This window comes from Balaenoptera acutorostrata, chromosome 20 (genome assembly GCF_949987535.1).
Source record: "Balaenoptera acutorostrata chromosome 20, mBalAcu1.1, whole genome shotgun sequence".
NCBI lineage: Eukaryota > Metazoa > Chordata > Mammalia > Artiodactyla > Balaenopteridae > Balaenoptera > Balaenoptera acutorostrata.
In genome coordinates this window covers 16832828-16860820 of record NC_080083.1, presented here as the reverse complement: position 1 = coordinate 16860820, position 27993 = coordinate 16832828, and the positions used below count along the sequence as shown (strand labels likewise).

At 53.1% G+C, this 27993-nt stretch overlaps 2 protein-coding genes across 2 annotated transcripts; one reads left to right on the top strand and one right to left on the bottom strand.

Annotated features, from left to right (window-relative positions):
* The first annotated feature begins 172 nt into the window (after positions 1-172).
* SARM1 (sterile alpha and TIR motif containing 1) lies at positions 173-18775 on the top strand. The gene is made up of 9 exons (XM_057535703.1): positions 173-915; positions 5328-5943; positions 8373-8585; positions 8892-8983; positions 9101-9336; positions 11615-11717; positions 11794-11983; positions 16603-16724; positions 16819-18775. Exons 1-9 carry the CDS (start codon positions 446-448, stop codon positions 16946-16948), a joined length of 2172 nt encoding a protein of 723 aa, XP_057391686.1. The 5' UTR covers positions 173-445; the 3' UTR covers positions 16949-18775.
* Positions 18776-19323: 548 nt separating this feature from the next.
* Positions 19324-27764, bottom strand: SLC46A1 (solute carrier family 46 member 1). The gene is made up of 5 exons (XM_007183901.2): positions 27497-27764; positions 25264-26116; positions 24054-24137; positions 21630-21786; positions 19324-21064 (listed from the first exon to the last, which is right to left on the bottom strand). The coding sequence occupies exons 1-5, from the start codon at positions 27722-27724 to the stop codon at positions 21007-21009; spliced, it is 1380 nt and encodes a 459-aa protein (XP_007183963.2). The 5' UTR covers positions 27725-27764; the 3' UTR covers positions 19324-21006.
* Positions 27765-27993: the final 229 nt, after the last annotated feature.

Genomic DNA, 27993 nt, shown 5'->3' with positions numbered 1-27993 from the left:
CTTGGGGGTGGGGCTACGCAGGCGGCAGGGGAGGAGCCCCGCGAGACCGAGAGGCGGGGCGTCGGCTTCCTGACCACAGCTTCTCAGGGGAGGGGCTGCTGCAGAGCATCTGTGCGAACCTAGCCTGAACTGGAGCCGCTCTTTGTTCTGGCTGCTGCTTTCTAGACCCTCCGGCCCCTGGGTCCATTCCTCGCCTTCCCGCTCTCTCCTCCCGCCTGTCCCCTGCATCTGGGCCTGCATCCCCTTCCCCAACCTCTTCGTCCTATATCCTGCCCTCACCCCTCCCCCAAACTTCTGGTCGGTGCCCTTCCCTGTTACCCTTCTCTCCACCCTCCCTCTTGCATCTTCTTCCCCCTGGTCCCCTCTCGGTTCCTCCTTTTCCCAAGGTCTGGGTCGCTCCGCCCGGCCCCGCCTCTCCAGGGATGTCCCCTGAAACCCCGTGCCCATGGTCCTGACGCTGCTCCTCTCCGCCTACAAGCTGTGCCGCTTCTTCGCCATGTCGGGCCCACGGCCGGGCGCCGAGCGGCTAGCGGTGCCGGGGCCGGACGGGAGCGGCTGCGCTGGGCCGTGGTGGGCGGCGGGCGGCCGCGGGCCCCGCGAGGTGTCGCCAGGGGCGAGCACCGAGGTGCAGGGCGCCCTGGAGCGCGCGCTGCCCGAGCTGCAGCAGGCGCTGTCGGCTCTGAAGCAGGCAGGCGGCGTGCGGGCCGTGGGAGCCAGCCTAGCCGAGGTCTTCCAGCTGGTGGAGGAGGCCTGGCTGCTACCGGCCATGGGCCGCGAGGTAGCCCAGGGTCTGTGCGACGCCATCCGCCTGGACGGTGGTCTGGACCTGCTGCTGCGCCTGCTCCAGGCGCCGGAGCTGGAGACGCGCGTGCAGGCTGCCCGCCTGCTGGAGCAGATCCTGGTGGCAGAGAACCGGTGAGGGGGCCGGGCTGGGGCGGAGAGCGCCGCGTGGTGTAGGGTCGCAAGGGCGGTCGAGTGCCTCGGTGTCCCGTGTGCCTCGCACTGTGCCTTTCCTGCCTCACCTCACAAACCCCTGCATTATATCCCTGTTGGGGACCAGCGTGTCCATTTTACAGATGAGGAAACTGAGCCCTGGGAAAGTTTAGTGACTTGCCCAGCGTCACACAGTGAACTAATGGTGCAGCCAGGATTCACTCCCAGATTTGGTGGGGTGAGAAATGAGACAGAGAGGGGAGGAATAGAGTAGTAGGACAGGAATCTGTCCCTGGTTCTGAGGATGGAGCTGGGATCCCACAGCCAAAGCCCTCTAAACCCACAGCCCTCCCGATGGGCCTGGATATCCTTCCGTGCTACCTTCGCTCTGCCATACCGTCTCGCTCCCACTAAAAGAGAAAGAGAACACATTGCTCAGAAAATAGGAGGGGGGACCCCTTTCCTCTTCCCCCAGGCTGAAATGAGTGCTGACCTAAGGTTACTGGCTGCCTTCATGCCACCCCCAGTCCACTTCCTGCTTCCTCCGTTTTCATTTTGCTTCATGTAACAGGACAGACATGATCTCATGCTGTGCCTGCTCATCGGAAACAAGATGGGTGTTTTCAGTTGGGATGGGTGGTGGGGGAAGAGGAAACTGAGGTGTGGAGCTAGGCAGGGGCCAGAGTATGTGTTCTCTACATCTTCCCCACACGTGCCAAGATACAGTAGGTGGGGTCCAACTGAAGCCTGGTTGCTATGCTTCCCTGCCTCTTGGGATCTCCCCTGGACTATAAGGACCACTGACCCACTTCCTTGCCCCTCTAATGCCGGAGGAGACCAGGCTGTCACACTCCAGTCTCATGCTGAATTCTCGGGCCCTTCAGGTTTAGAAGGGTTTTGGAAGGGTCACTTTCCATTTATGAAGCTCTCAAAGGTGTGATGGGCATGGATTAGGGGCATTTTCCTTGCCCTTTTCAAAAAGTAAAGATAACCTTGTGGATGGTGGAAATGATACCACTTTCAAAAGTGCATGAATGAAGCAATTTAAGTTGGGAGGCCAGGTTAGGATTCTGCTTGTTCAGTAAGTCATTAATCTTCTATGTAACAACAGGTGTCCTGTTGGGGATGGGCTGTGAATGTGGAGGGCTAGCAAATGGAGTGGGTGCTCACTGGATGTGGTGGGCTAGCATTGAAGGGCGTGTCCTGTAGGCCTGGTATGTGGGATAGGGTAGCTATAACTAGAACTCCTGGAGAATGGGTGCAGCCAACACCCCAAGAAGAGGAGGGCTGCAAGATGCAAATAGAAATGATATTTTTCAAGGTTGAAAATAACAATCCTCACCTGGTTCAGAATTACTGAGAAAGGAGGCACACTAACCGGTGTCTCTGGTCCCAAGAAACAACGTGCTGGTGTTGGCATCACTTCAGGACCAAGGACAGAACCCAACAAGCCAGGTCCCCATCCTCCCGGAGAAAGGCATAATCTCCCCACACCTCTGCACTGCTCTGAGAGGAGGCTGGGAGGCAAGAAGGGAAGAGGGTGGTGACACACTGAGAATTTGTGTCTATGAAATGTTTTCCTTCCTCCACCAACCAACTTCCTCATAAAGAAGGTTCTTCCATCAGTGCACCCAACTCCTTTTGCCATTCCCTTTCCTGCAGCTCTCTTCTTCCCTGGGTGCTGCCACACTCACTGCCTGGGAGCCTAGGTCACAGCTTCACTGACCCTCGAATACCAGGAGAAGCCCAACAGGGTAGGGCCCTCTGAGCCTGGTCCCACCACACTCTTACTGCTAGCCCTCTAAAGTCACAGCCTGCCCACTTCAGGAGACCATAATGAGGTTAAATGGCTTTCCCAAGGATACACAGTGAATAAGTGGAGGCGACAGGTTTTTAAAAGAAAGAAAGGAAAAGGAAAAAAATAAACTATTGCACATAAATTCAAGTGCAAAGTACAAAAAAGATACACACTTAAACGTTCTTCTTTCTGTTCTTCACTGGAGGCAAACCAGTGAAACAAGTTTCTTGTACGTCTTTCCAGAGAGAGTCTCTGCATATACAAGCACTTGCATATATGTGTATATTATATATATAGGCTTATATATGTGTATATACGGACAATTTACCCCTCTTTCGGAGCTGTGATTTGAACCCAGACCCACAGCCTCTCAGACTGTAGAAGAATTGGGAATTGAGTGAATAAATCTCACAACAAGCACAGAGTTCAACTCTATAAAGGTGCCAAGTGCATAGGGAAAGGTGAGGGCTGGAGTTCAAGAAATGCACAATTGGGAGTTCCCTGGTGGCCTAGTGGTTAGGATTCCGGCTTTCACCGCCATGGCCTGGGTTCGATCCCTGGTCAGGGAACTGAGATCCTGCAAGCCTCGCAGCCAAAAAAAAAAGAAAAGAAATGTGAATAAAGTCCTCTTTCTGAATTGATGTTTCTGAACATGCCCTTCCCTTCATTGAGCCTCAGGGGGTGGGTGTTGTTGGATTAGATGATTTCTTAAGCACTTCCTGGTTCTGATATTCTTGGAGTATATATAGTCAGATTGTTCTGGAAGCACAAAATGCAGACGAAGGATCTTGAGCCCTGGAGACAGACAGATGTGAGTTCAAATCCCAGCTATGCCTCTCACCAGCTGTGTAACCTGGGCATGCCATGTAACCTCTCTGAGCTTTGGCTTTCTCCTTGGTTAAAGGAACAACTGCAGTGCCGTCTGCCCGAGTGGATGATTAGAACCCATCTGTTCCTTTGGGCTGCAGAGAAGTTCAGTGATCAGCTCAGCAAAGCTGTCCTGGCCTCAGGCCATGTTCTGGGCTCAGCTGGGCCCTGCAGTGGACACAAAGTCACAAGCACTGTGGTCACTGTGGTGCTCACTGGGCAAGGACTCCATGGCTGGCTGGGCCTGTAAGTCTTTGAGGGACATCATTGGTGGAGGCCAGGAAGACAGGACACTTTCACCTCTGCCTGGAGTGTGGCAACTCTCCTGTCTGCTCTCTTGGCCTCCAAGCTCTCTCCCTTTGACCTGTCCTCCCCACAGCAGCCAGAGCGAGTTTCCTAAAACCCATGTGTTACCAGGTCACTCCCCTTCCTGAAGCCCTTCAGTGACTCCCCATTTGCCATCAAGATGAAGTCCAAATGCTTTGAGATGGCTCAAAAGGCCCCCAGAACTCTTTCCTCTTCCCTTGAAACTTCCACCTCAACCACTTGAAGTAGCTTCTGCTTTTTGCCCATTTAATGGGTGTAAAGTGATAGCTGGTTTAATTTTTATTTCTCTGATTACTAATGAATTAGAGTATCTCTATTTGCTTGTTAACATTTTGAATTTCCTTTTGTAAATTGCCCATTTGTGTCCTTCGCCCCTTTTCTGTTGGATTTACTGCCTTTTGCTTGTTGATTTGAATATGTATTTATATATTCTATATATGAATCCCTCGTTTATTTTATATTTTTCCTTGTTTGTTTTAGACATTGCAAACATCTCTGGCTTTCTTTCTCTTCCTGGAACATGCCAAGTTCATCAGCCCTCGGGGCTTTTGTCCTTGATGTTCTCTCTGCCTATTATGCTCTTCTTCCAGATACTTGCAAGCAGGGGTCTCTGGACATTTAACTCGCAGATGTCACTTCCTCAGACATATCCCTCCACCCAGGCACTCTCCATTACAGCACCTGGTTTTGCTATCATTTTGGTCAGATAACTATTATTCTGTTCATTCACTGTTTACTTGCTTACTGTTTGTCTCCATATTAGCTGTTATTAGCTCCAGTTTCTCTTAGTCACTGTTTAACTTCAGCCCCTATTGCAGTGCCTGGCACACAGTAAGTCCTCAATAAATGGTCTTTTGAATGAATGAATAAATACACCCCAGTCACACAGCATGGAGTGAAGAGAATTTTGATGAAATGAACATTTATTGAGTCTTTCCTATGTGCCAGGAACTGTGCCAAGCACTTTACATGCATTTTTACATTAGTTCTCGTAATAACTCTATGGGGTGGGTATTCACTTTATCCTATTTATGAAATGAGGAAACCAATAAAGATAAAGGAAGGTACCCAAGGTCCCACAGCTAGAAAGTGGTAGAGAAGAAACCAGGACCCAGGAGGTCTGCTCTAGAGCTAGAATTCTTAACCACCACACATGCTGCTTCTCCAGGGAAGGGTGTCTGGGAAGAAATGGGTGTGGCCAGGATGGAGCACCCTTATAATCAGAGAAGTCTGGTTGTCCCAGGGCAGGAGATGAGGGAGGTGGAGGAGGCAGGGAGGACCAGACTCATGTCCTATGTGACGCTAGCGAGGCCCAGAAAGCATAAGTAACGAGGCCCTGGGTTAAGATAAGCACCCCTGGCTGCGGCAACTCCACTTTCTCCCTCCCGCTTTCCTTCGGCAGGGACCGAGTGGCGCGCATCGGGCTGGGCGTGATCCTGAACCTGGCAAAGGAGCGGGAGCCGGTGGAGCTGGCGCGGAGCGTGGCCGGCATTTTGGAGCACATGTTCAAGCACTCGGAGGAGACGTGCCAGCGGCTGGTGGCGGCCGGCGGCCTGGACGCGGTGCTGTACTGGTGCCGCCGCACGGACCCGCCGCTGCTCCGCCACTGCGCGCTGGCGCTGGCCAATTGCGCGCTGCACGGGGGCCAGGCGGCGCAGCGGCGCATGGTGGAGAAGCGCGCCGCCGAGTGGCTCTTCCCGCTCGCCTTCTCCGAGGACGAGCTGCTCCGACTGCACGCCTGCCTCGCCGTGGCGGTGCTGGCCACCAACAAGGAGGTGGAGCGCGAGGTGGAGCGCTCGGGCACTCTGGCCCTCGTGGAGCCGCTAGTGGCCTCATTGGACCCCGGCCGCTTCGCCCGCTGCCTGGTGGACGCCAGTGACACCAGCCAGGGCCGCGGGCCTGACGACCTGCAGCGCCTCGTGCCGCTGCTTGACTCGTCGCGCTTGGAGGCGCAGTGCATCGGGGCTTTCTATCTCTGTGCCGAGGCTGCCATCAAGAGTCTGCAGGGCAAGACCAAGGTGGGTGCGGGTGTGGGGCTGGGTGGGGAGGGGGTAAGAGAGAAACTGGGAAGGCTCCCCAGAGGAAATGACATTCAGCTGGGACTTGAGGGACTTCCCTGGCCGTCCATTCGTTAAGACTCCACGCTTCCACTGTAGGGGACACGGGTTTGATCTCGGGTTGGGGAACTAAGATCCCGCATGCCGGTGGCACAGCCAAAAACAAAACAAAACAAAACAAAAACAAAAAACAAACAAACAAAAAAACTAGGACTTGAAATACACATGAGAGGTGAAATGAGGAGAAAGATGAGGGACCCATCATTCTGGCCTTGAAGGCAAGACCAAGGTATTATGCAGGGGACATACATCTCTGTATGATCTCTGTGTTCTACAAAGATCACCCTGACTGCTGCATGGAGACGGGGTAGGCAAGGGTGAGGCTGCAGGCAGGGGGGTCAGATAGAAGTCCATGGCAGGGGGCAGCTGGGATGGTGGAGGTGAAGACCAGGGCATGACAGCAGAGGCAGAGAGAAGCAGATTCCAGAGGTACTGAAGAGACAGAATTAGAACTTGGTGGGTGGCTGGGTGAAGGAGAGCGAGGAGCTGAGGATACTCCTGGCTTTGGACATAGGAAACCCAGGGGATGGTGGCACCTGGTACTGAGATAAGGTGAACTGGGTGAGATAGTTTGAGGGTGGAGAGAAAGTGAGTTCAATGGGACAGATGGAGTTTGAAGTGCCTGAGAGATGACAACCTGGGGTGCTCCAGTGGGCCATTCTGTCATGTGGGTCTGGAGTCCAGAAAGGAGATGGAGTAAACAGAGGCAGGACATCCATGTGTCAGCTAGATAACTCCCACCCGAGTCCCAAGGGGTCCCCAATCTCAGGACCTGATCTGCAGCCTTTGCCCTCTGCTTTAACTTGCTGTGTGACTGTGGGTACCTGGCTTCCCCTCTCTGGGCCTTTATGTGCCTCACTTTTTTTTTTTTAATGTGGGATATTCTTTTTTTTTACTATTTATTTATTTGGTTGCGCTGGGTATTAGTTGCAGCAGGCAGGCTCCTTAGTTGCGGCTTGTGAGCTCCTTAGTTGTGGCATGCAAACTCTCAGTTGCGGCATGCATGTGGGTTCTAGTTCCCTGACCAGGGATCGAACCCGGGCCCCCTGCATTGGGAACGCGGAATCTTATCCTCTGTGCCACCAGGGAAGTCCCTATATGCCTCACTTTTGACCTCTGGAAAATTGAAGGAGTGGACCACAGCAGCAGTTCTTACCCTGGACGTGAGACTAGTAATAGTTAAATTATCGAAAGTTTCTGGTTTTAGTTTTTTAAATATTACAGAATTAAGATTACCCTATAATGTCACTCTCCCTCCTTTGTATTCCTCTGGAGGTTTGGGGGGTTAGTGACCGCTGGTGCACAGGGAGCGGTGCACACTGCATGGACCACCCTATCTGTACGACAGTGGTCATCTGGGGCTGGACAGGGGTCATCAGAGGAGTGTGTCTCACAGGTGATTGTCCCCTGTCACGTGTGTCCCCATAGATCCAGAAGAGACTGCTGTGTTAGGGGGTCTCTGAGGCCTCTTCCAAGGTCCAATGTTCTAGGAGCTTTTGATTCTCCTCTCTGCACCCCAGAGTTGGGCCATGGGAGGACTGGCTTTACAAACAGGCCATTCTGTTTTGGGAGGAGGGATTTAAAGGGAAGTAGGGAGTGAGGACCCCAAGGAGTGGGTCTTGGCAGCAGCCATGACCACCAGCTCTGGCACCTCTTTCCCAGCAAGGCCAAGTGAGCGCAGTTCAATATAGACATAGTGAGCCCTCACTCTATGCCCTGCAGTGTGCCAGTTATGGGACTCCAGGGGTGACTAAGACATGACCTCAGCTTACAGTCCAGTAGAAATTGCATTATCAATTAACAATAGTAGCATTCAGAGTGTAGCACAAGGCCTAATTGGAGGTATGGGCCAAGCTGTGGGGCAATCAAAGCAGGCTGCATGTTGGAGGTGCCAATCAATTTGTATCCAATGGATGAGTAGGATTCCCACAAGCAGGCTAGAAGAGCTAAGCATCTGGAAACACCACAGGTTGAGGCCCAGAGGTGGGAGAGCCTCCATGGGTGGGTGGCTTGGTGAAGGGGGAGTAGAGCGGGGATTGGTAGGCAGGGGCTGCACTGTGCCAGGCCTGGCAGCCATACTGAGAACTCGACTTGATTTCAGGGCAGGTGGAAGCTGTAGAGGCGAGGCATGAGAGGGACTTACCTGGTCAAGAGTTGAAGGAGCTTCTGGAGGGGGAATCCACAGGACCTGGTGATTTATTGGATGAAGGCAGGGCAAGGGCAGACGGTGGGGCTTTCATCGGTGAGAAGAGGCGAGGGGAGGGACCAGGCACGTTTGGGGGCGGCTGGTGAATTGGTGGATCCAAGACATCCTCTCCGCACTTCCCCAGGTATTCAGCGACATAGGTGCCATCCAGAGCCTGAAACGCCTCGTCTCCTACTCCACTAATGGTACCACGTCGGCGCTGGCGAAGCGCGCGCTGCGCCTGCTGGGCGAGGAGGTGCCGCGGCCCATCCTGCCCAGCGTGGCCAGCTGGAAGGAAGCCGAGGTCCAGACATGGCTGCAGCAGATCGGCTTCTCCCAGTACTGCGAGAGCTTCCGGGTAGAGCCGCACGGGGTCGCCGGCCGGCAGTCGGAGCAGGCGCATCCCCGAGGGCCGCGTGGCCGCTAGGGGCGCCCTGCACACAGGCGACCGCGCCCCATCCCGGCACAGCACGCCCGCGGCACCAGGGTGGACTTCTGGGGGTGGGGAGCCTGTACTCAGTGTTTTTCGGGGTCATTCGGTTCTCATCTGGGTCCCATCCGCCTCCCCCACCGCCATCTCCAGGTCCCTCCTCTTGATCTTGTGCTGGGTGGGGTCCAAATGCTGAGGATGGGAGCCTTTCCTTACATCTGACCCCTCCTCCAGGAGCAGCAGGTGGATGGAGACCTGCTTCTGCGGCTCACGGATGAGGAACTCCAGACCGACCTGGGCATGAAGTCAGGCATCACCCGCAAGAGGTACGGAGCCTCCAGCCCGCATACTCCCCCGCCCCGGGCAGGTCTAACTAAACGCCCCCTCCGCCTCTAGCCAGTGCCCAGTCAAGATCTCAGCATCCTCTCCTCCCCTGGGTGCAGATTCTTTAGGGAGCTCACGGAGCTCAAGACCTTCGCCAGCTACGCTACATGCGACCGCAGCAACCTGGCTGACTGGCTGGGCAGCCTGGACCCACGCTTCCGTCAATACACGTATGGCCTGGTCAGCTGCGGCCTGGACCGCTCCCTGCTGCACCGAGTGTCGGAGCAGCAGCTCCTGGAGGACTGTGGCATCCGCCTGGGCGTGCACCGCGCCCGCATCCTCACAGCCGCCAGAGGTCAGCCTGCCCACCTGGGCCCCTACCCCTGCCCCTGCCCCAGCCCTGGAGGGGTGAGGGGAGACACATGGCGGGGGCTCAGAGCCTCACAGCGGGTTGATTGAGCACGTAGGCTGTGCTGCACTGGGCTCTGAGGATGCAGAGATGAATATGTTGCACTTTGCCCTCAAGAAGTTCCCAGTCTGAGGTGGGAAGGAGGGTGGGAGGAAGGCAGATATATAAACAGGCACGTGGCTGCAGGAGCTGGCATGCCCAGGACTCCAGTGGGAGCCTAGAGGAAGCACCACCTACCCTGTCCGCCCAGGCCTAGGCTTTGGAGAGGGGAGGATGCCTGACCAGGTCTTGAAGGATGTGTTGCGGGGGGGGGGAAGAGAGTGGTGGCAGCAGGAAGAGCAGCCCAGGCAGAGGGAGCAGTACATGCAAGTGTGGAGGTAAGACAGAGCATGGGGGCTGGGTACAGGGGACGTGGGTGGGAAGACAGAGGGCTTATCCTGTTAGTCCACAGCTGACAAAGTATGGGTGCTTTAGGGAGGTCATGAGAGCAGAGTGGATCCTAGGGCTCTAGCAGCCCTCTTGATTTATTAATTTAATTTACTAATTTACTATTTAGCTAATATTTATTGTCAATTACTAGAGGCCAGGTCCTGATTAAGTTTTTAACAGATATTATCTCATTAATCTCTACATCCATTCTGTGCAGTGGGTGTTTGTTTTTTTAAAGTCAGCTTTTAAAACTTTTTAAAGAGGGCTTCCCTGGTGGCGCAGTGGTTGAGAATCTGCCTGCCAATGCAGGGGACACGGGTTCGAGCCCTGGTCTGGGAAGATCCCACATGCCGCGGAGCAACCAGGCCTGTGAGCCACAATTACTGAGCCTGCGCATGTGGAGCCTGTGCTCCGCAACAAGAGAGGCCACGATAGTGAGAGGCCCGCGCACCGCAATGAAGAGTGGCCCCTGCTTGCCACAACTAGAGAAAGTCCTCGCACAGAAACGAAGACCCAACACAACCAAAAATAAAAAAATAAAAAAAAAAAGACCCAACACAGCCAAAAAAATTAAAAAAAAAAAAAAAACTTTTTAAAGAATAAAAGTGGTATAATTTAACTTAAAAGTGTCCAGTTTGAACAGTTTTGAATGTATACCCCTGTGTAACCATCATCATAATCAAAGGTAAAGGACAGTTCCATCATGGGTGTTAATTTTACAGATGATGAAACTGAGATTTAAGTTCATTTTGTAAGGTTATAAGTCATTAAATGACAGAAGTGGGATCTCAACCTCTGCCCTTATACCTCGTAAAGAGACAAACGTTGTCTGTGACTGTTGTCTGAATATTATAAGATGGGTTCTTTTCATGCATGCATGCATTCAATAAGTATGTACTAAGCTCCCACAGGGGACAAGGGACTGGGCTTTGGCCCCATTCTTTTGCTTCAACCAAAGCAGATTAACTTCTATCATTTTTACATTGCAGCTCCCAATAAATCCCCAAGATTTAATTTTTTAAAAACAAGAGGGTGCTACAGCAAAATTAGCTTACAAACACCTCCTGTAGGGAGTAGGGAGCCATGCACAGTTTTGAAGTGGGGGCAATGACACACTCAGATTTGGATTTTAAGCAGAGCTCTCTGGTGCCTGCGGCAAACAGATTAGACTGGGCAGGTGTGGATCTGGAGAGACCACTGAGGACGCTGGAGTTGGGGGCCTGGACACAGGGACGGCCCTGAGGCTGGAGTCCAGGATGTTAGTAGGTAGAATCCACAGAGCATGGTGCCTGACCCTGAGCGTTGAATGTCAGCTCCATGAGGGCAGGGTTTGTTTTGTTCATTGCTGTACCCCAAGCACTAAGAATAGTGCCTGGCACACAGAAAGCACTTAGTAAATATTTGTTGAATGAATGAATGAGAGGCAGGAGTTGAGGCTGATACCCAGGTTTCTGGCTTTGGTGGGAGACTAGGAAGAAGGGGGGTCTGGGGAGGATTTGGGATGGGTTGGGTTTGGAGTACCTGTGGGCAGCTGGCTGTGCAGGTCTGGAGCTCTAGAGAGAGGGCAGTGCTGGAGGTGTCCCCAAAACACAATGCCTGCCTCCTGAGAGGACCTCACTGATAGTTTGCAGCCTGCCTTCCTGTAGGCCCCATCTCTCCACCTCTCTGACCCTTTTTGGAGCAAGCCACCCTGCCTGGGCTGGGCTGAGAGGGCTGGGTGTACAGGAGATGATGCACCTCGTGGTGAATGATGGGGAAGGCCCACCCTCGCCAAGCCGTCTCTTGTCTGCTTCAGAAATGCTACACTCCCCACTGCCGTGCACCGGCTGCAAGCCCAGCGGGGACACTCCAGACGTCTTCATCAGCTACCGCCGGAACTCAGGCTCCCAGCTCGCCAGGTGAGGAGGGGCGGACAGGCAGGCTGCCTGGGGCCTTGTGGGGAGGCCATGGCAGTGACACAGGACCTCTTTGCAGCCTCCTGAAGGTGCACCTGCAGCTGCACGGCTTCAGTGTCTTCATTGATGTGGAGAAGCTGGAAGCGGGCAAGTTCGAGGACAAGCTCATCCAGAGTATCATGGGTGCCCGCAATTTTGTGCTGGTTTTGTCGGCTGGGGCTCTGGACAAGTGCATGCAGGACCACGACTGCAAGGACTGGGTGCACAAGGTAAGTACCGGCCCCTGTGGTCCCAGCATTGGCCTGCGGCCCAGGGCACAAGGTCCCCGTTTCATTCTTTCTCACCTGCATATACTCCAGCAACCTCCATAGCCCAGCTGGAAGTCAGGAGCCATGGCTCTGACTGTAATAGGACTTTAGCAACTTACTTAGGCTCTCCGAGCCCCAGTTTTCTCATCTACAAAATGGGGGTAACTTACCTGTCCTAGTCACCTCGTAGAATTGTTGTGAGGGTCAGAGAGGGATGAACACACTTTGAAAAATAACCTCTGTGAGGGAAGGGGGGCAGGAGAGCATAGTGACAGGCACAGTGGAATGGTTAAGAGCACAAAGCTGTGAGTTTAATTCCTGGCTCTGGCTTTGGGCAAGTTACTTAACCCTAATGAGCTTCATGTTTATCACTGGAAAGTGGGATAGTTACAGTACCTAACTCCCTAGGATATTGTTAGAAAGATTAAAAGAGGTAAAATTTGTGAAGTGCTTAGCAGAATGCCTGGCACATAATAACTGCTGTATGATGGCAGCAATTACTATTATTAATATAATTATTGTGAGTACTACCACTGTTTAATTCCCCATTGTATCCTGAGTGCCTACGCATAGTAAAAACTTATTGGGAACTTGTAGAATGGATGGATGGATCTGTATCACATCTGTAGGTTATTAATCATTACTCGTTAGTCAGCAGGAATTGGGGCCAGGGCAAAGGGAAGCAGTTGTCATATGGATAGGGTCCTTGTCCTAAAGCAGCTAAGGAGACAAGAATATGCCCAGAATGACTAGATCATACATAAATTGGTGTCAACGTAAAGCCGGGTAGGCGAACCTCTTACTTGCTATAAGAATATGGAGAAAGGAAAAAAACATCAAGGGCTGGAATAATCCGGGGAGGCTTCGTGAAGGAAGCAGAACTTGAGAAGAGTCTTAAGAATTTAGGCCAGTGGAAGAGAAGGCATCTCAGGCAGGGGAACAGCAGGAGCAAAGAACAAAAGTAGGCATGAGAAGGGTGCCAAAAACCTACCTTATCACTGGTATTGCCTTCTCCATTTTACGGATGAAGAAACCAAGGCTCAGAGAAGTAGAATAATTTTTCCCATGGCCACACTGCTGGGGCAGAAATCAGAACTGGGCTTTGAACTCCTGTCTGTCTGACTCCAAAGCCCATGCTCTTTCTTAGGATCCAGCTTTGTCCTATGACTCAGATCTGAGGGGTGGGAGGGGAGGTGGTGAGATAGGATTGGAATCAGCTGACACCAGAGTGATTGTCTGCATCTCTTCCCAACTCTGAGTTCAGTGATGTCACGCCAGCAGCTTGAAATCAGCCATGGTGGGAGTAGTTACGCTAAAGAAATTGGTAAAAACTACAAATCAGGATTTTATTTGTTTGGTCGTTTTTTCCCCCTCTGGAGAGCTAGTTGTTAAACATGTACCAGCACACCACTGGCTGGATAAGAACTAAGAAACCAGGTTATGGGGTTCCTAAAGGCAGGGAGAAGACCTGTGCTTAAAGCACTGGCAAAAGGGATCCCATGAGGGCAGTGATGCCATACCAGTGGGTTTTAGGGAGAAGGCTCCAAACTAGGGTGCAGCCCAGATTGACAGTGGGGAAGAGGGTCAGGCCCCAGAGGCCATGTAGGAGGGGCTGAATACTGGGTTTGGTTTGGGGAGGGGATGCTGGGTCAGAGAGACACCCTGGAGGATCATGGCTTACAGCAGGTGGCAGGCGGCCTTCTGAGAGAAAGAGAGGAGTGTCTGTGAGCTCCGTGAGAGCTCAGACCTTGCCTTGTTCATGCTGCATCCCTGATGCCTAAAACCATGCATGGTACAAAGTAGGCTCTTGAAGAGTTTTTAGAATAATTGAATCAACGATTAAATAGATGAGTGATTCTGATGAAGCTGAGATGACTGGGAGAAACATACGTATCTACTAGGTTTACTAGGTCAGAAGACGCAACTCTAATCAAGTTTTCATATTTAACTGGCTTCATGATCTTGAACGAGCCATTATGCCTCTCTTGGCCAGCCTCTGAATCGGTACAGTAAGCAGTGTGCTGTCTTTGCTTCTGTGTAATTCTGGATGAAACAAATGTCTAAAGGTTCCCACATAAATTGCTGCAGGGCCAGAATTCATCCAAGGGCTCAGCAGAGAGGCAGAGGGCTTGGTTGAAATAGCCTTGGACTTAGAATCTGAATGCTTGAGTCAGAGACCTGGCCCCCTCCTGGGCTGGGCATGTGTGTGACTTGGGAGCAAGTCCCTCCCCTTCGCTGGGCTTCCTTCTTCTCAGTTGTAAAATGGAGAGGTGCCCCAGAAGCCAATCAGGGTTGAAGTTATGCAGATTCCTCCCCCAGGAAGGCTCTGCTCCACGAGGGTGCTTGGCGCCCATCACTGTCCCAGCCAACTGCAAGGAGGGAGGAGCGGGCAGGTGGTGGGAGCCTTTGCTTTGGACCAGTCCCAAAGGCTCCATCATCCCTCCTTGGTTGTTTTTAGTGCTTAATTGCCTCTGGTTTTAAAACTGCTTTCCTCAAAGCCACATTTAGTGGGTAATCAATATGGAAAACCACAAGTGAACTGCACTCAAAAAGTCCAATCCTTGTGGTTCCCCCTTGAAAGGAAAAAAACATTCAATAAGCACTTCCCAGAGCACCCATTAATAGCAATATCCTCAGAACAACCTAGTGAGGTAAGTTTTATTATCCCCACTTTACAGAGGAGGAAGTAATAACACTTGTTATTTATTAAGCATACACTGCATGCTAGTCGCTAGTCTAACCACTTGCCGTGGGATAGCACAGTTATTTCTCCCAGCAATCCTACAAGATAGGGACTATCATTAACCCTATTTTAGAAATTAGAAAACAGAGGCTTTGAGAGCCTGTTGTTTTTGCCTCAAATGACAGAGCCTGTGTCAGAGACTTGGTGTGAACCCAGATCTGATGATTCCAGAGCACAACCCCTAAATGCTATGCTGTCTCATTCATTCATTCATTCATTCATTCAGCCAGTCAGCTATAAAGTATTTAGCAAAGGCAGACTACGGGCAAGGCTTTGTGAAAGATCCTGAGATACAAGGTGAGTGAAACCTGGACATGGTTCCCACCTTTATGTCTGGTGGGGAAGACAGATATTAAGTAAATTACTCATTAGTGAATTTAAATTTGTAAGTGTAGCATGTGATGCGGAGCCTATGAGAACCTATAACAGGGGATGTGACCTGGTCAGGAAGTGAGGGAAGACTTCACTAGGAAAGTTGATTGAGCTCAGATCAGAAAAATGAGTTGGTATTAGAAAGGGCAGGGAAGAGTGTTCTAGTCGGAGGAAGCAGCATGTGCAAAGGCCCTGTGGAGGGAGGGAGGTAGCAAATCTAAGGGACTGCAAGGTCTGTGTGGCTGGGAGGACAGCGCAGGGATCGAGTTTGAGAAGTGAGCTGTGGCCAACCGCACAGAGCCTTGAACTTTATTCAAAGAGCCGTGTAGAGTCGTGAAGTTTTAAGTGTGTGTGTGTGTGGGGGGGGTGACATGATCAGATTTGCATTTTGCAAAGAGTAGCTAGGTGAAGGAGCAACATGGAGAATGAATTAGAGGAGGCAAGAATGGATGAGAAGAGACCTGGTAGGGGCTAATGGTAATACGGGGTTGGAGCAGGGCACTGGTGGGGGTGGAGGTGGAGAAAAATGAGCGGATTTGAGAAATAAGTAAGAACTACAACTGGCAGGGCGGCTCAGGATGGATCGATTTGGATGCAGGGGGTGGGATGTACTTCTTGACACCAAATTTGTGTGGGCTTTTTCCCATACCAACAACCAGTTCTCCACTTCACCAGCACCAACTGGCTGTCCCACAATTCAATGCAGTTCTGACACTAACTACCCACCGGGAGCCAGTGTCAGACTCCATGGTTCAAGGGATCAGTCTCACAAGTCTGCCCTCACTTCAGACCCAGTCGCAAGGCCCAGGCCACCTGCACTGCTGTCTGACTCGGCTACAAATGCAGGGGTTCCTATGACCAACCCCCTCAGGTTCAATACTTTGCTAGAATGACAGGCAGAATTCAGGAAAGCACTTTACTGAACTATTACCAGTTCCTTTTAAAAGATACAACTCAGGAACATCCAAATGGAAGAGACGCACAGGGCAAAGTAAGGGGGGTTGCGAGCGTGGGCAGGGCTTCCATGCCCTCTCCGGGCCACCCTCTCCACACCTAGATGTGTTCACCAACCTACCGGTCCTTAGGGGTTTTATGGAGGTCTCATTATGTAGGCGTGATTAAGTCATTGGTGAGTGAACTCAGTCTCCAGCCCCTCTCCCCTCCCTGGAGGTGAGGGGGGTGCTGAAAGATCCAACCCTCTAATCACAGCTTAGTCTTCCTGGCCACCAGCCCCCATCCTGAAGCTATTCGGCACAGCCCCACCCCCCAGGTCATGTGAGAGGGCTTTAGGAGCTCTGTACCGAGAACCTGGAACAAAGGGCAAATGTAGATTTATCATACCACAGGGGATGAGGGAGAAGTCAATGTGGACTTCACGGCCAACATCCCGCCTTGGGCTCAGCCTGGCCCCGAGGTCCCTGGATGGGGCCCCGCGTGTCCTCCTCTTCCCCTCTTCTTTCTCTAGGAGATTGTGACTGCTCTGAACTGTGGCAAGAACATCGTGCCAGTCATTGATGGATTCCAGTGGCCAGAGCCCCAGGCCCTGCCCGAGGACATGCGGGCTGTGCTCACCTTCAATGGCATCAAGTGAGGAGGGGGCGGGGCGGGGCGGGTTACACAGGCCCCCAGCCAGCAGCTCCCTCTGCCCAGCCCTCTGACCCACCAGCCTCTGCACCCACAGGTGGTCCCACGAGTACCAGGAGGCCACCATTGAGAAGATCATCCGCTTCCTGCAGGGCCGCTCCTCCCGGGACTCATCTGCAGGCTCTGACACCAGTTTGGAGGGTGCTGCACCCCTGGGCCCCGCTTAACCAGTCCCTAATTCCCAAGCCCTGCCGTGACCCCCCATTTCCACCATCCCAATGGGACAGCTCCTCACACTGGCTTCCCTGGGCTGAGACAGCCTGGGCTCTTCTCAGGAAATGGCTCTCTGCCTCCCCCGACCCTCACCGTCCACCTCAAACCCAGCTTCCTCAGTATCTGGAAAGGGAAGGGAAGCCAGGCATTGGGGGTGCTAAGACCTCCCCTAGGCCCTGCCCCCAGGTCCTGTCTCGGGCGTGGGAGGGTCATTGCTCAGCTCTGAAGACTCTGGAGAATGAGGGTTTGCTGCATGCTAACCCCTCTCCTGCCCTGCCAGCAGCCTGCTTGAGTAGAGTGAAGGCAGGCAGCCTCGGGCAGGGCTCAGTGCAGTGGCCAAGCCTCCCGACCAAGCAAGGGCTTGGGCCCGGGAGCCAGCTAGGGATGAGAGGCTAGCCATGGCTCTCCACCGAGACTGCACCTGGCCCCTGGGCTCACCACTTCCTGCCATCCTGTGGCCTTGCCCTGTAACCATTCAGTGCCCTTAGCTGGCCAGGTCCACTCCCAGCCTTCCTGATGTGCAGCCTCCTTTGCCACATCTGGGGCCAGGGTGAGACTGGGCCGGCCCTCACTCTGGCTGGTCTGCAGCCGTGGCCTGCGCTCACTGGTGCATGGGAGCCCCCTGCTTGAGCCTGAGCAGGGGAGGCTGCTTCTCAAAGAGCAGCTAGCCACCCTACCTAGCCTTGGTGCTGTGCGCCAGGCCTCTGCCCAGCATGGCCCAGCTCCCTTCCTCAGCCCCTCACCCGTCCAAGGCTGCCCCCCGCACTGGCTCAGGGGGAGCTGGGGCGAGGCAGCCTCCCTGTGGCAGCAGCAGTAGCCTGGGCAGAACCTGTAGCTCCCTGGGAGGAGACAAGATCCTGAAGAAGGGCAAGGGGTGTATTCGAAATCACCTGGGAATTTTGTTAAAATCCCATTCAGGACACCTGGGGTGGGGCCCGAGTTCCTGCATTTCTCACAAACTCCCACGTTGGCTGAAGCTGGTGATCAAGGAATGATACCTTAGGAAGCAAGACTGTGAAACACAAATGCCTCACAAATGTTTGCCATTTCCCTGACACTTCACTCCATGGTCTCTAATCATCAGAGCAGCCTTACCTGGTATTATCTCCATCTTACAGAGAAGGGACTGAATGTCGTGCCCAGTGTCCCAAGTCTCCAGTGGCAGCCCCAGGATGCAGACCTGGCCTCCTGGTGCTCAGTCCACTGCTGGGGGGACTCTACTGAGAATCATCCTGGAGGCTGCACCCTGGGCAGGGCTGTTGCTCCACAGACGGCTGGCTTCCCTCTTGCCCCAAAGAATCTAGCCTTGGGGGGGACAGGCTTTCACAGCAGAAGGCTGACTCAGGGGCTGTAAAGAAATAACTGAGCAGGAGTGTCCCTCGGCCCCTTCCTCCACCAGGGTAGGAGAGCAAGAAAGCATCCTCCTTCCAATAAACGCAGGCTCCAGCTAATGGGCTGAGTGGGCACCTGCCCTGCCCCTCCCCTCCTGAGGGCAATGGGTTCACACCCGAAGGCTGGCTCAGCTCCCAGAGCCACCTCCTGCAGGTGCTGGCCAGGCCCCTCGGAGCTCTTGAGCTACATCGTCAGAAAGTCAAAGGTCTCGCTCCAGGCTTGGGACTCCTTCCTTCCACTCGCCTCCCTGCCAAAGATACTGCCTCTAGCCGGTCCTCTGACTGCACTTGACTCTTTTCCTTCTTGCCGCACGAATGCCCACCGGTGCCCTGGATACGACGGAGACTGAGGCAGACTGGATGTTGCCTTCAGGAGCAGAGACAATAACAATACAGTGTGATGAGTCTTCTCCAGGGGAAGCCTTCTGTCTTTTTGTCCCCAATCAGTCCCACTCCCTCCCGAGGTCCCTCATGGGCAGTACTCAGAGAGGTTGCCCAGCACTGTTTCTGTTTCTGTTTGGCACACTCTCTACTGCTGCCTGCCTCCTGTCTCTCTGGGGAATCACAGCCCAGTCCCCGGGCCCCACCAGAGCAGCTGAAGCGACGACCCTCCCCTGGCCAGGCCAGTGTGTTCAGGGGCCAGCCTCCCCTGCCGTAACAAACACTGCCCAGATCGCAGCCAGGGCAGGCACCCTGGCCTGCACCTTCCGCCTAGGCCTGGTCTCACAGGGCCGGTCCTGAGACAGAGGGCTGAGAAACAGCCTTTCGCCACCCGCCCCCCAGCCTGCTCTGACATTGCAGCCTGGTCTGCGGGGTCAGGGTTTTCTGCTTGGCTGGGCTGTAGCTGCGGCTCCCAGGTCGGGGCTGAGTCAGCCTCACCCCACCCCTCTCCAAGACCAAGAATTGCTCATGACCAAGAAACACTCAAAAGTCAAAAGTCCAGCTCCAACTCATTTATCCTTCCCCTAGGTCTGTGAATAGAGGCATTCCATTCTAGAATATATGAGATAGGAAGGATCTTAAAACAGTATTTAATCTAGTGTCTCCTAACTTGTCCAACCATGATCAGACAATTAGAGGCATTGCTGATCTAACCCTTTATAGAGGGCCTTGCTCAAGGCCACACACAAGCCAGAGGCAATGCCCGGAGTAGAGCCTGGGCCTGAGGCCAGCCCAGAGCCTTTTTCCTACCATCCTCACTGCTGGGACAGTCAGTGGAGGGGGCCTCTCCTTGCTTGATCTCCCAATGACAGGGGACAGTGAGATGGGAATCTGCAAACAGGCCCAGGCTACAGAGGGCCACAGCTGACCCTAGTTTGCTCTGGGCCACCCCCATTTTACCTGCGTGATTTCTAGCCAGAAAACTGGCTAGCAGGGAAGGTGAGAGAGAATGAGGGTAGAAATACCAGCAGGGGGCCATGCCCTGTGGCCAATTCTGTTTTGAAGAGTCAAGTGTCATCTGATTTGTTTGAGGGCTTATGGCCCTCATCAAAGCCAGTGCCTTAATACCAAATCCCATTCTGCCTTGCAACTTCAGGTCCAGGCTTTCCTAACGCCCTAGAAATGGGCCCCTCATTCTTTGGGGAGTCGGGCCCATCTCCAGGTTCCTGTTGAGCTACAGATGCTCGAGGGATGGTGTCAGCACATGGCCCTGCTGAAATGCCCAGCAATGGGAGGTGTTAGAGGGCTGAGTGGTAACAAAAACTGATTCTGCTTGGTTTGGTGTAGCCAGGAAGACCAGGGCAAGGTGTCTTCAAGGAGTAGATCTCTGACCCTGAGGAATGAGCAGCCAGGGCTCTGCCCGGAGCTTCTCTGCTGACCTGATGCAAGCGTGGCAGCCCTTCGCCTCCCAGCAGCTCCGGAGAAGAGAATGGGCAGTCAGATGAGGACTGAGCTGGCCACGCCCAGTACCAATCCCATGGCAACTCAGGGGCCCCTGTCCCTTCCAGCAGCCACTTCTGTCTGACCTACGGTGGGCAAACTAGGAACAGGAAAACAGAAGGCCCCACAGCCCAATGCCTTGGGGGCCGGAAGGTTCATTCCAGGGCGATTATACTGACTTCTTATGATTGGCACTGCTAAGCCCAGGGGATTGATTCCCACACAGCACTCTCCCTCCAGGTGGCACCAAGTCCCTCCCACAACCCTCCCTCCCCCCAAAGCTGGCACTGACCAGTGGTACCCTATTCATCACTAAGGAGTGACTGGTAGCTGCTTGGCCGTGAACTGAGCACCGTGAGCTGCACAGTTTGGGTTGGAAGCAGAGGTGCTATGGCCCTCGTGCTTCAGCTGGTCCCTCCATCAGGAACTGTCCTCTCCCCTGGAGGGTTCTATGTGATTGATGGACTAAAGGGTAAACAGATCCCTGTTCTAAATGGCTCCCACACCACCTGCCCTGAGTGGGACTGTCTGGGTTACAATTCCAGATCCTAGAATCATAGGCAGGCATGGCGTGGATGAGGTGGGGGCCTTGGTCGAGCTTGACCACCTGGTCCAAGGTGAACACCGCCCTTTGAGGGGAGCTGCCGCTGCTACTGAGGGCTGGGATCCAAAGGCATCTACTTCCAGTTGGTTAGTGCTCACGTTGCTCCTCTCGCCCCCCGTCCTCTGGTCCAGGCACATCAGGGGCTCTGGGGAAACTGCTGGAATTCAGGGCAATGATTAGCCCTTTCCAGTATCCTGTGAGAGACCAGAGAGAGGGTTCAGATTTAACACGGGGGACCCTCAACTCCTGGAGAAGTGACACAGGCTTTATTGGATGGGCTGGTCCAGGTATGCCCCTCCCCAAGCTGAGAGGTGGAAGACAATGTCCAGAGACAGAGGGCTCTGGGGGAAGAAACAAGTGGGTCAGGTTAGCGTGTGGCCCAGTCACAACTAGCCGAGGAAGCTCTCCAGGCTTCCTTTTAGCACATTTCTGCCACCGTAGTTCCATCTGTAAAATGGGAATGGAGGGGGATGAGGGGAACTGGGTGCGAGAACATAGCCTTGCCAAGAAGCACTGTGAGCCTGACCCTTTCCCTACCGGCCTCTGCCTTGCTCCCGGGGAATCGCTCCCAGACGATTAGGCAACCATCTGCAAGGGGAGAGTCAGGCTGGGACTGAGACACCCACAGGGGAAGAGCTCCAGGACTGAGGAGGTTGGAAGGAGGAGGAGGAAGAGGATACCTTTAGGGTATCCTAAAGGTAAAGGTATCCTTTAGGGTAAAGGGCTCCATTCTGAGCCAGGGTCAGGGCCCTGCATTACCCAATCAGGACGGCCGGGATGAAGAGGAGGCCAGCTCCCAGGAGGAAAGGGAAGCCCTTCATGAAGTTCAGGGTGGCTGGGTAGAGCGAGTTGAAGATGCCGGAGGCTGTCAGCATGGCCAAGCCATTCACACAGGCCACAGCAGAAAAGAGAGCGCCTGTGAAGAAATAAATACCACACTCAGGAATTTGAAAGACCTAAATGCAAATCCTGACACCACTACCTCGCAGCTGTGTGACCTGGAGCAAGTCACTTAACCTCTCTGAGTGTCACCTTCCTCAGCTATAAGTCCTACATCATGTGCTGTGAGAAGGCTTCGACGAGGTCATGCGTGGAAAGCACCTGTGCTACAAAACAAATGGCTGTTATTAAATCTATATATTACAAGTACATGTGATGTCTTCTAGCAAAAGTCTGATAAAATGGTTTTGGGTTTATCCCCTTTGGAATCATCTCCTGTTTAGGATAAATTTCTGGGCTAATTCTCAGTTTCAACACTTATTAGCTGTGTGATCACCGAATAAGACACTTACCTTTCTGGGTTTCTGTCCCCCTTCTGTTAAATAAGGATAATACCTTTCATAGATTATAGTGTTTCATAGTAACACTATAATCGCATGATAGGTATATATGTGCTATACCTATCACACGGCCTGGCCCCCTGGAGGCAGCCAGTTGGTAAGAGCTGTTCTTTTCTCCTGTTCCCCTTGGCATCTCTGGGCACAGTGAAGGTGCTAGAAAAATGCTTATTGAGTGAGTCAATGAAGGCACATGGGTTCTGAGGATAACAGAACCCATGGTGGGCTATACATGGCACCAGAGTCCCTGCCATCACCAGATCCTACTTCCAGGGCAGATGGGGAAAAGTGGATGAGCCACATGTTTCCGGATTGGGATCTAAGGACCAAGAGGCCTGAGAAGCTATTCTTTTTTTTTTCACACACACACACACACTGTATTTTATTTTTACAAGAGATAAATAGACTGACACCAAGCATTGTACATGGATGAGCACAACAAAAGCAACAATGGAAGCTATTCTTTATAGATATGACAGCACGGGACTTCCCTGCTGTCACATTGGTTAAGAATCCGCCTGCCAATGCAGGGACACGGGTTCGAACCCTGGTCCGGAAGGTCCCACATGCCACGGAGCAACTGAGCCCGCGAGCCACAACTACTGAAGCCCACTCACCTAGAGCCCGTGCTCTGCAACAAGAGAAGCCACTGCAATGAGAAGCCCGCGCATGGCAACGATGAGTAGACCCCGCTCACCGCAACTAGGGAAAGCCCGCGTGCAGCAACAAAGACCCAACGCAGCCAAAAATTTTAAAATAAATAGAATCGATATGCCAGCAGAACACAAATTTTGCAAAATAAGCAACAGCCCAACAGAAGTTGAGATTAAACTATCAGACTGTCAGAGCTCGAAGGGCCTACAGATGTCATCAAGAGCAATTCACGGGACTTCCCTGGTGGCGCAGTCGTTAAGAATCCGCCTGCCAATGCAGGGGACACGGGTTTGAGCCCTGGTCCGGGAAGATCCCACATGCCACAGAGCAACTAAGCCTGCGCACCACAACTACTGAGCCTGCACTCAAGAGCCTCTGAGCCACAACTACTGAGCCCTCGTGCCATAACTACTGAAGCCTGCACACCTAGAGTCTGCGCTCCGTAACAAGAGAAGCCACCGCAATGAGAAGCCTGCACACCGCAACGAAGAGTAGCCCCCACTCCCCGCAACTAGAGAAAGCCCGCGCGCAGCAAGGAAGACCCAATGCAGCCAAAAATAAATAAATTAATTAATTAAATTTAAAAACTATAAAAGAACCCCTCCCCCACACACAAAAAAGAGCAATTCACATGTGTTACAGATGAGGAAACAGGCCCAGATCACACAGCCGGTGTGACAGAGCCAGGATTAAAACCCAGATCCCCAGACCTGCCACGCTTAGAAACAGACCTGGGTGTGCATCCTAGCTCCACCACTTACTGAGTGACCTCAGGTGAATCAATTTAACCCTCTGGGCCTCTGCTTCATCTGCCATGTGGAGACAGTGAAACCTACATCACAAAGTTGGACACTCTGACCCCAGGGAAGCAGGGAACTCTGGCATCGTCACATCCACTTTACAGATGGAAAAGCTGAAGTCTGGAGAGAGTAAATCCTCTGCTTGGCTTATCCAAAAGAATATAATCGTATGCTGCTGACTGCAAATTCCAACTCTGTGGTCTGAAAATTCAAATCGCTGTGGTTCTCTGCCAGCCCTGGGCACTGTGACAGCAATGCAGTTGTCTTGGCTACTTATTTCTCCAGGGTGGGAGGCAGGAAGGTAAGCTGCCTCCTGGCCCGTGGCTGCCCTCTGCACAGTTCAGGAAACACTGGGCATGAGGAACCAGACACAGGCTAACCCTGATACTCACCCTGCTCTGACTCTCTCACCAGCCTGGAGAGCTTGGCCCGGATGATAGGCGTGACGACCAATGACAGGAAGAGGAGCCCGTACCCTGTGAAGAAAGAAACAATCATCAAGGAAATGGGGTTGGGGAGAGGGGTGCCCAAGTGAGATGTAGCAGAGGTCCTGTACCTACGCCATGAGGGACTCGGATTAGACACAGAAGAACTTCCCTGATGGGGAAGGAGACAATGATGGGGCACAGCAAGCACACAGTAAATGCAAGTTCCTTTTCCCTTGACATTTAGTTACTCACAGGCTTACACTGTTTCCTTCGTAACCATTTCTCTCCCTTGTGCAACAGTTACCTCCTCAACAAAAACTGCAAACTGCTAAAAAACAGTGGCGCCTCTGAAGTGCATTCACGATGAGGCCCCCCAGGGCCCCTTCAGGTGAAAGGCCCCCAAATCCCAGAGCAATGACAGTGTCTTCATCATCTCTGCACCCCCGAAGGCGTTGAGCCCAGCACCGAGTCCATGGAAGATGCTGTGAGCATCTCCTGAAAAAGGTACCTGGTCCCCATCAGCACCGTCCAGGAGAGCAGCCACATTAGGAAATCTGTGATTACAGAATGGCTGACTGTACACACTTTAGGGCTCTATTAAAATAAATCTGTCCATTCAGGAAAGTTAACTTCCTCATTCACAGCTGCCCCCTCCCACCAAAAAAAAAAAAAAAGAAAGAAAGAAAAGAAGAACCAACACAAGCAGGAATTTGATAGCTGCGGTCTGAGAAGACTGGCTTTTTTAAAAACCCAAAGAAGCTGACCAAGGATATTTGAGATAGGTCCTGTGATTCTTATCAGAGAAGTGAGTATTAAGGCATTAATAGCTTGGACTTTGCTTAAGAGCACCATGAATATAGGCTGTGGGAGGCCAAGGAGTGGAGCAATTAGTGTAAGAGCAATTTTTTTGTCTTTGGCTCTATCTTACTAACAATATTTATGGTTGGTAATGTGAATGAATTACTTTGGCTATTGAAGGTCTATATGTTCTGTATAACAAAGATGGCATTTTTATGAGGTTTCTTAGTTGTCTGTCCTCCAGTGCAGGCTAGGGGCACAGTGATGTTTCCAAAGACATGGGCATGAACTACATTTGGCGGCAGCAGGTGGCCAGTCCCCAGTTTTCACCCAGCAATTCTGAGACAAACTGTCCCTGAACTCATACACACTTTACCTGTGAACATGAGGGGTGTAATGGTAGCAAATGCAAAGACCACCATCCCCATGATGTTGAAGGCCAGACCGATCTCAGCCACCCAGGTGTCGGCCAGGCAGTACTGCAGAAGCCTCAGGCCCAGCAGGCTGGTGAGGTATGGGAGGTGCTGAGCCGCAGAACCGTAGCCAATCAGCCTAGAGTCCCAGCAGAGGGGTGTGCTCAGCTCATAGAGGGTCAGGATGTCCTGGGCCCCAAAGTGCACGGTGATCACCACGAAGATGGCCAACGAGTACAGGGCTAAGTGCTTCCTGGACTTCTCCGGGGCCTGGGTCACGTAGAGCTGGACGATGGATCGGTGGTGACGGAGTGTGAAGAGCCGGGCACGTGTCGGCTCTTTCACTGTCTCACCAAAGCAGAATGCTGCATAGAGAGTCATGGCAATCAGCAAGGCCAAGGCCAGCCAGAAGGGGTTGGCATAACCCTGCTCGTGGAGCCAGTTGCCACCAATGAGACTCGCCAGCATCCCTGCTACCCCGATGCACGCTTCCAGCAGGGCCATTCGGATGGTACGGGTGCGGCTGGAGCTGACATCTGCCACAGAGGCAAAGCCAGCAGCCAGGAGGCCACCGAAATCGCCGAGGAGGGCACAAAGGATGCGGCCCAGCACAAAGTAGCCAACGTGGAGCTGCAGCTGTACCACAAGGATGGACAGCACGGTCTGGAGCAGAAGGCCGAGGGAGGCCAGCACCAGCAGCGGGCGGCGGCCCACACAGTCACTCCAGGCGCCCAGCAGCGTGCACGAGAAGAGTCCCACCAGGAAGCCGCCCATGTTCATGTAGAGGGTCCAGTGGGAGGTAAGCGTCTCCACTTCCTGCGGAGGCAAGAGTCTTATTACCAGGGTGCCATTCCTCACTCTGGGCTGCCCATCGCCCACACCATCACCAACCTGGGAGATACAGGGATGAGGACTTTCTTTGGAGCCCTAAACCTCAGAGAATTTTAGTACAACTCTTAAAAACTGACACTGGAGGGGTATGGGAAATGGGCAAGATCCGTTCTCTCACTTTTAGCACTGTGAATGAAAAACGTTGCCTGCCACATCAGCAAACAAAGGATGCTGCGGCCATCAAGCCCTCAGCCACTACTGCCGCCCCTGATGCTGAGCCCTGAGGGAACTCAGGATGGAGACAAACAGGCTGCCCACCGCCAAGCCCTCAGCCACTGCAGCCACCCCCAAGTACAGACTCAGGATGGGAAAGAACAGGATACTGGCTCTAGAGAGCTAAGGTGCATATCAGAGGAGTGATTTCAATAAGCCCAGGCTCCTGCATCTTCCCTTACTTAGAAAAGTGCTAAATTCATTGACTTGTGGGAATTCCCTGGTGGTCCAATTTTTAGGACTTGGCGCTTTCACTGCTGGGGCTGGGTTCAACCCCTGGTTGGAAAACTAAGAGCCCACAAGCCAGGTGGTGCAGCCAAAAAAAAAAAAAACAGTCCAGTAACTTGAGATGTCTGGTTTTCCTCAATTAACAGTAATCTTTCGATGTTCCAACTACCTGGTTTTTATTGCAAAACTCCTATATATCCTGGCGACTTCCTTACCTCTTGGGAACAGTCCCTCAGAGCTATCTCAGAGACTGCCTCCCGGGCCTGAGTCCTCAGAAAGTCCGCCAAATAAAACATAATTCTCAACTTTCAGTTTGTGCTTTTTTTTTTTTTAATTTTACTTATTTATTTATTTTTGGTTGTGTTGGGTCTTCATTGCACCGCGTGGTCTTCTCATTGTGGTGGCTTCTCTTGTTGCAGAGCATGGGCTCTAAGTGCGCGGACTTTAGTAGTTGTGGCTCGCGGGCTCTAGAGCGCAGGCTCAGTAGTTGTGGCGCACGGGCTTAGTTGCTCCGCGGCGTGTGGGATCTTCCGGGGCCGGGGCTCGAACCCGTGTCCCATGCATTGGCAGGCAGATTCCCAACCACTGCGCCACCAGGGAAGTCCCTCAGTTTGTGCATTTTTTTTCAGTGGACACCCTCTTTTGTTAACCCTCAAACTCGCTTTACCTAGATCAACTTTAAGCATCCCTGCAACGCATTTCTCAGTCAAGCCCCAACTTTGCTCCGGCCCCGCCCACCACCCAGTATCCTAACCCGCTGGGCTGCCCCCAACCTTTACGCAGGCCCCGCCCGCTCCGCTGCCCCCACACTCCAGCCCAGGGCCCGCCCCTGCCACGCTCCTCGCTTCTCCCCGCCGCCCCTACCTGCGCGGTGGGGTCCACGCTATGGTTGCTGCAGCTGCCCCTGTCACGAGTGCCGTTGTAGCCAAGGTCGGCACTGAAGCGGTGCCACAGGTACTGCGTGGTGACCGGGCCCTGCAGGACCAAGGCGAAGTTGGCAAGGAAGATCAGCGGCTCCACGCAGCCGCGGCACAGCACGGACCCGGCGGGCCAGGCGCGGGGCTCGCCCCGGGAGTTCGCGCGCCCCTCCATGCTTTTGCACTTCTGAGCTGGCGCCAGGCTTACGGCTGGCTTTCTGCGCCTGCGCTTAGCGTCCTTTTTTTTTCTTTCTTTTTTTTAAGCCTGGTGGGGCGGGGCCAGGAGTGGTGGGCCCCCTTCCTCTCGGCCCCTCCCTCTCTGGGCTGGGGAGGGGAGGCGAGGGACCCTGCACCCCTGGTTTACAGAGTGACCTGAACTGCAGACCGTGCCAGGATACAGCCCTGCACTCCTCCGCAGGCGCAGAACACCCATAACAGTAACAA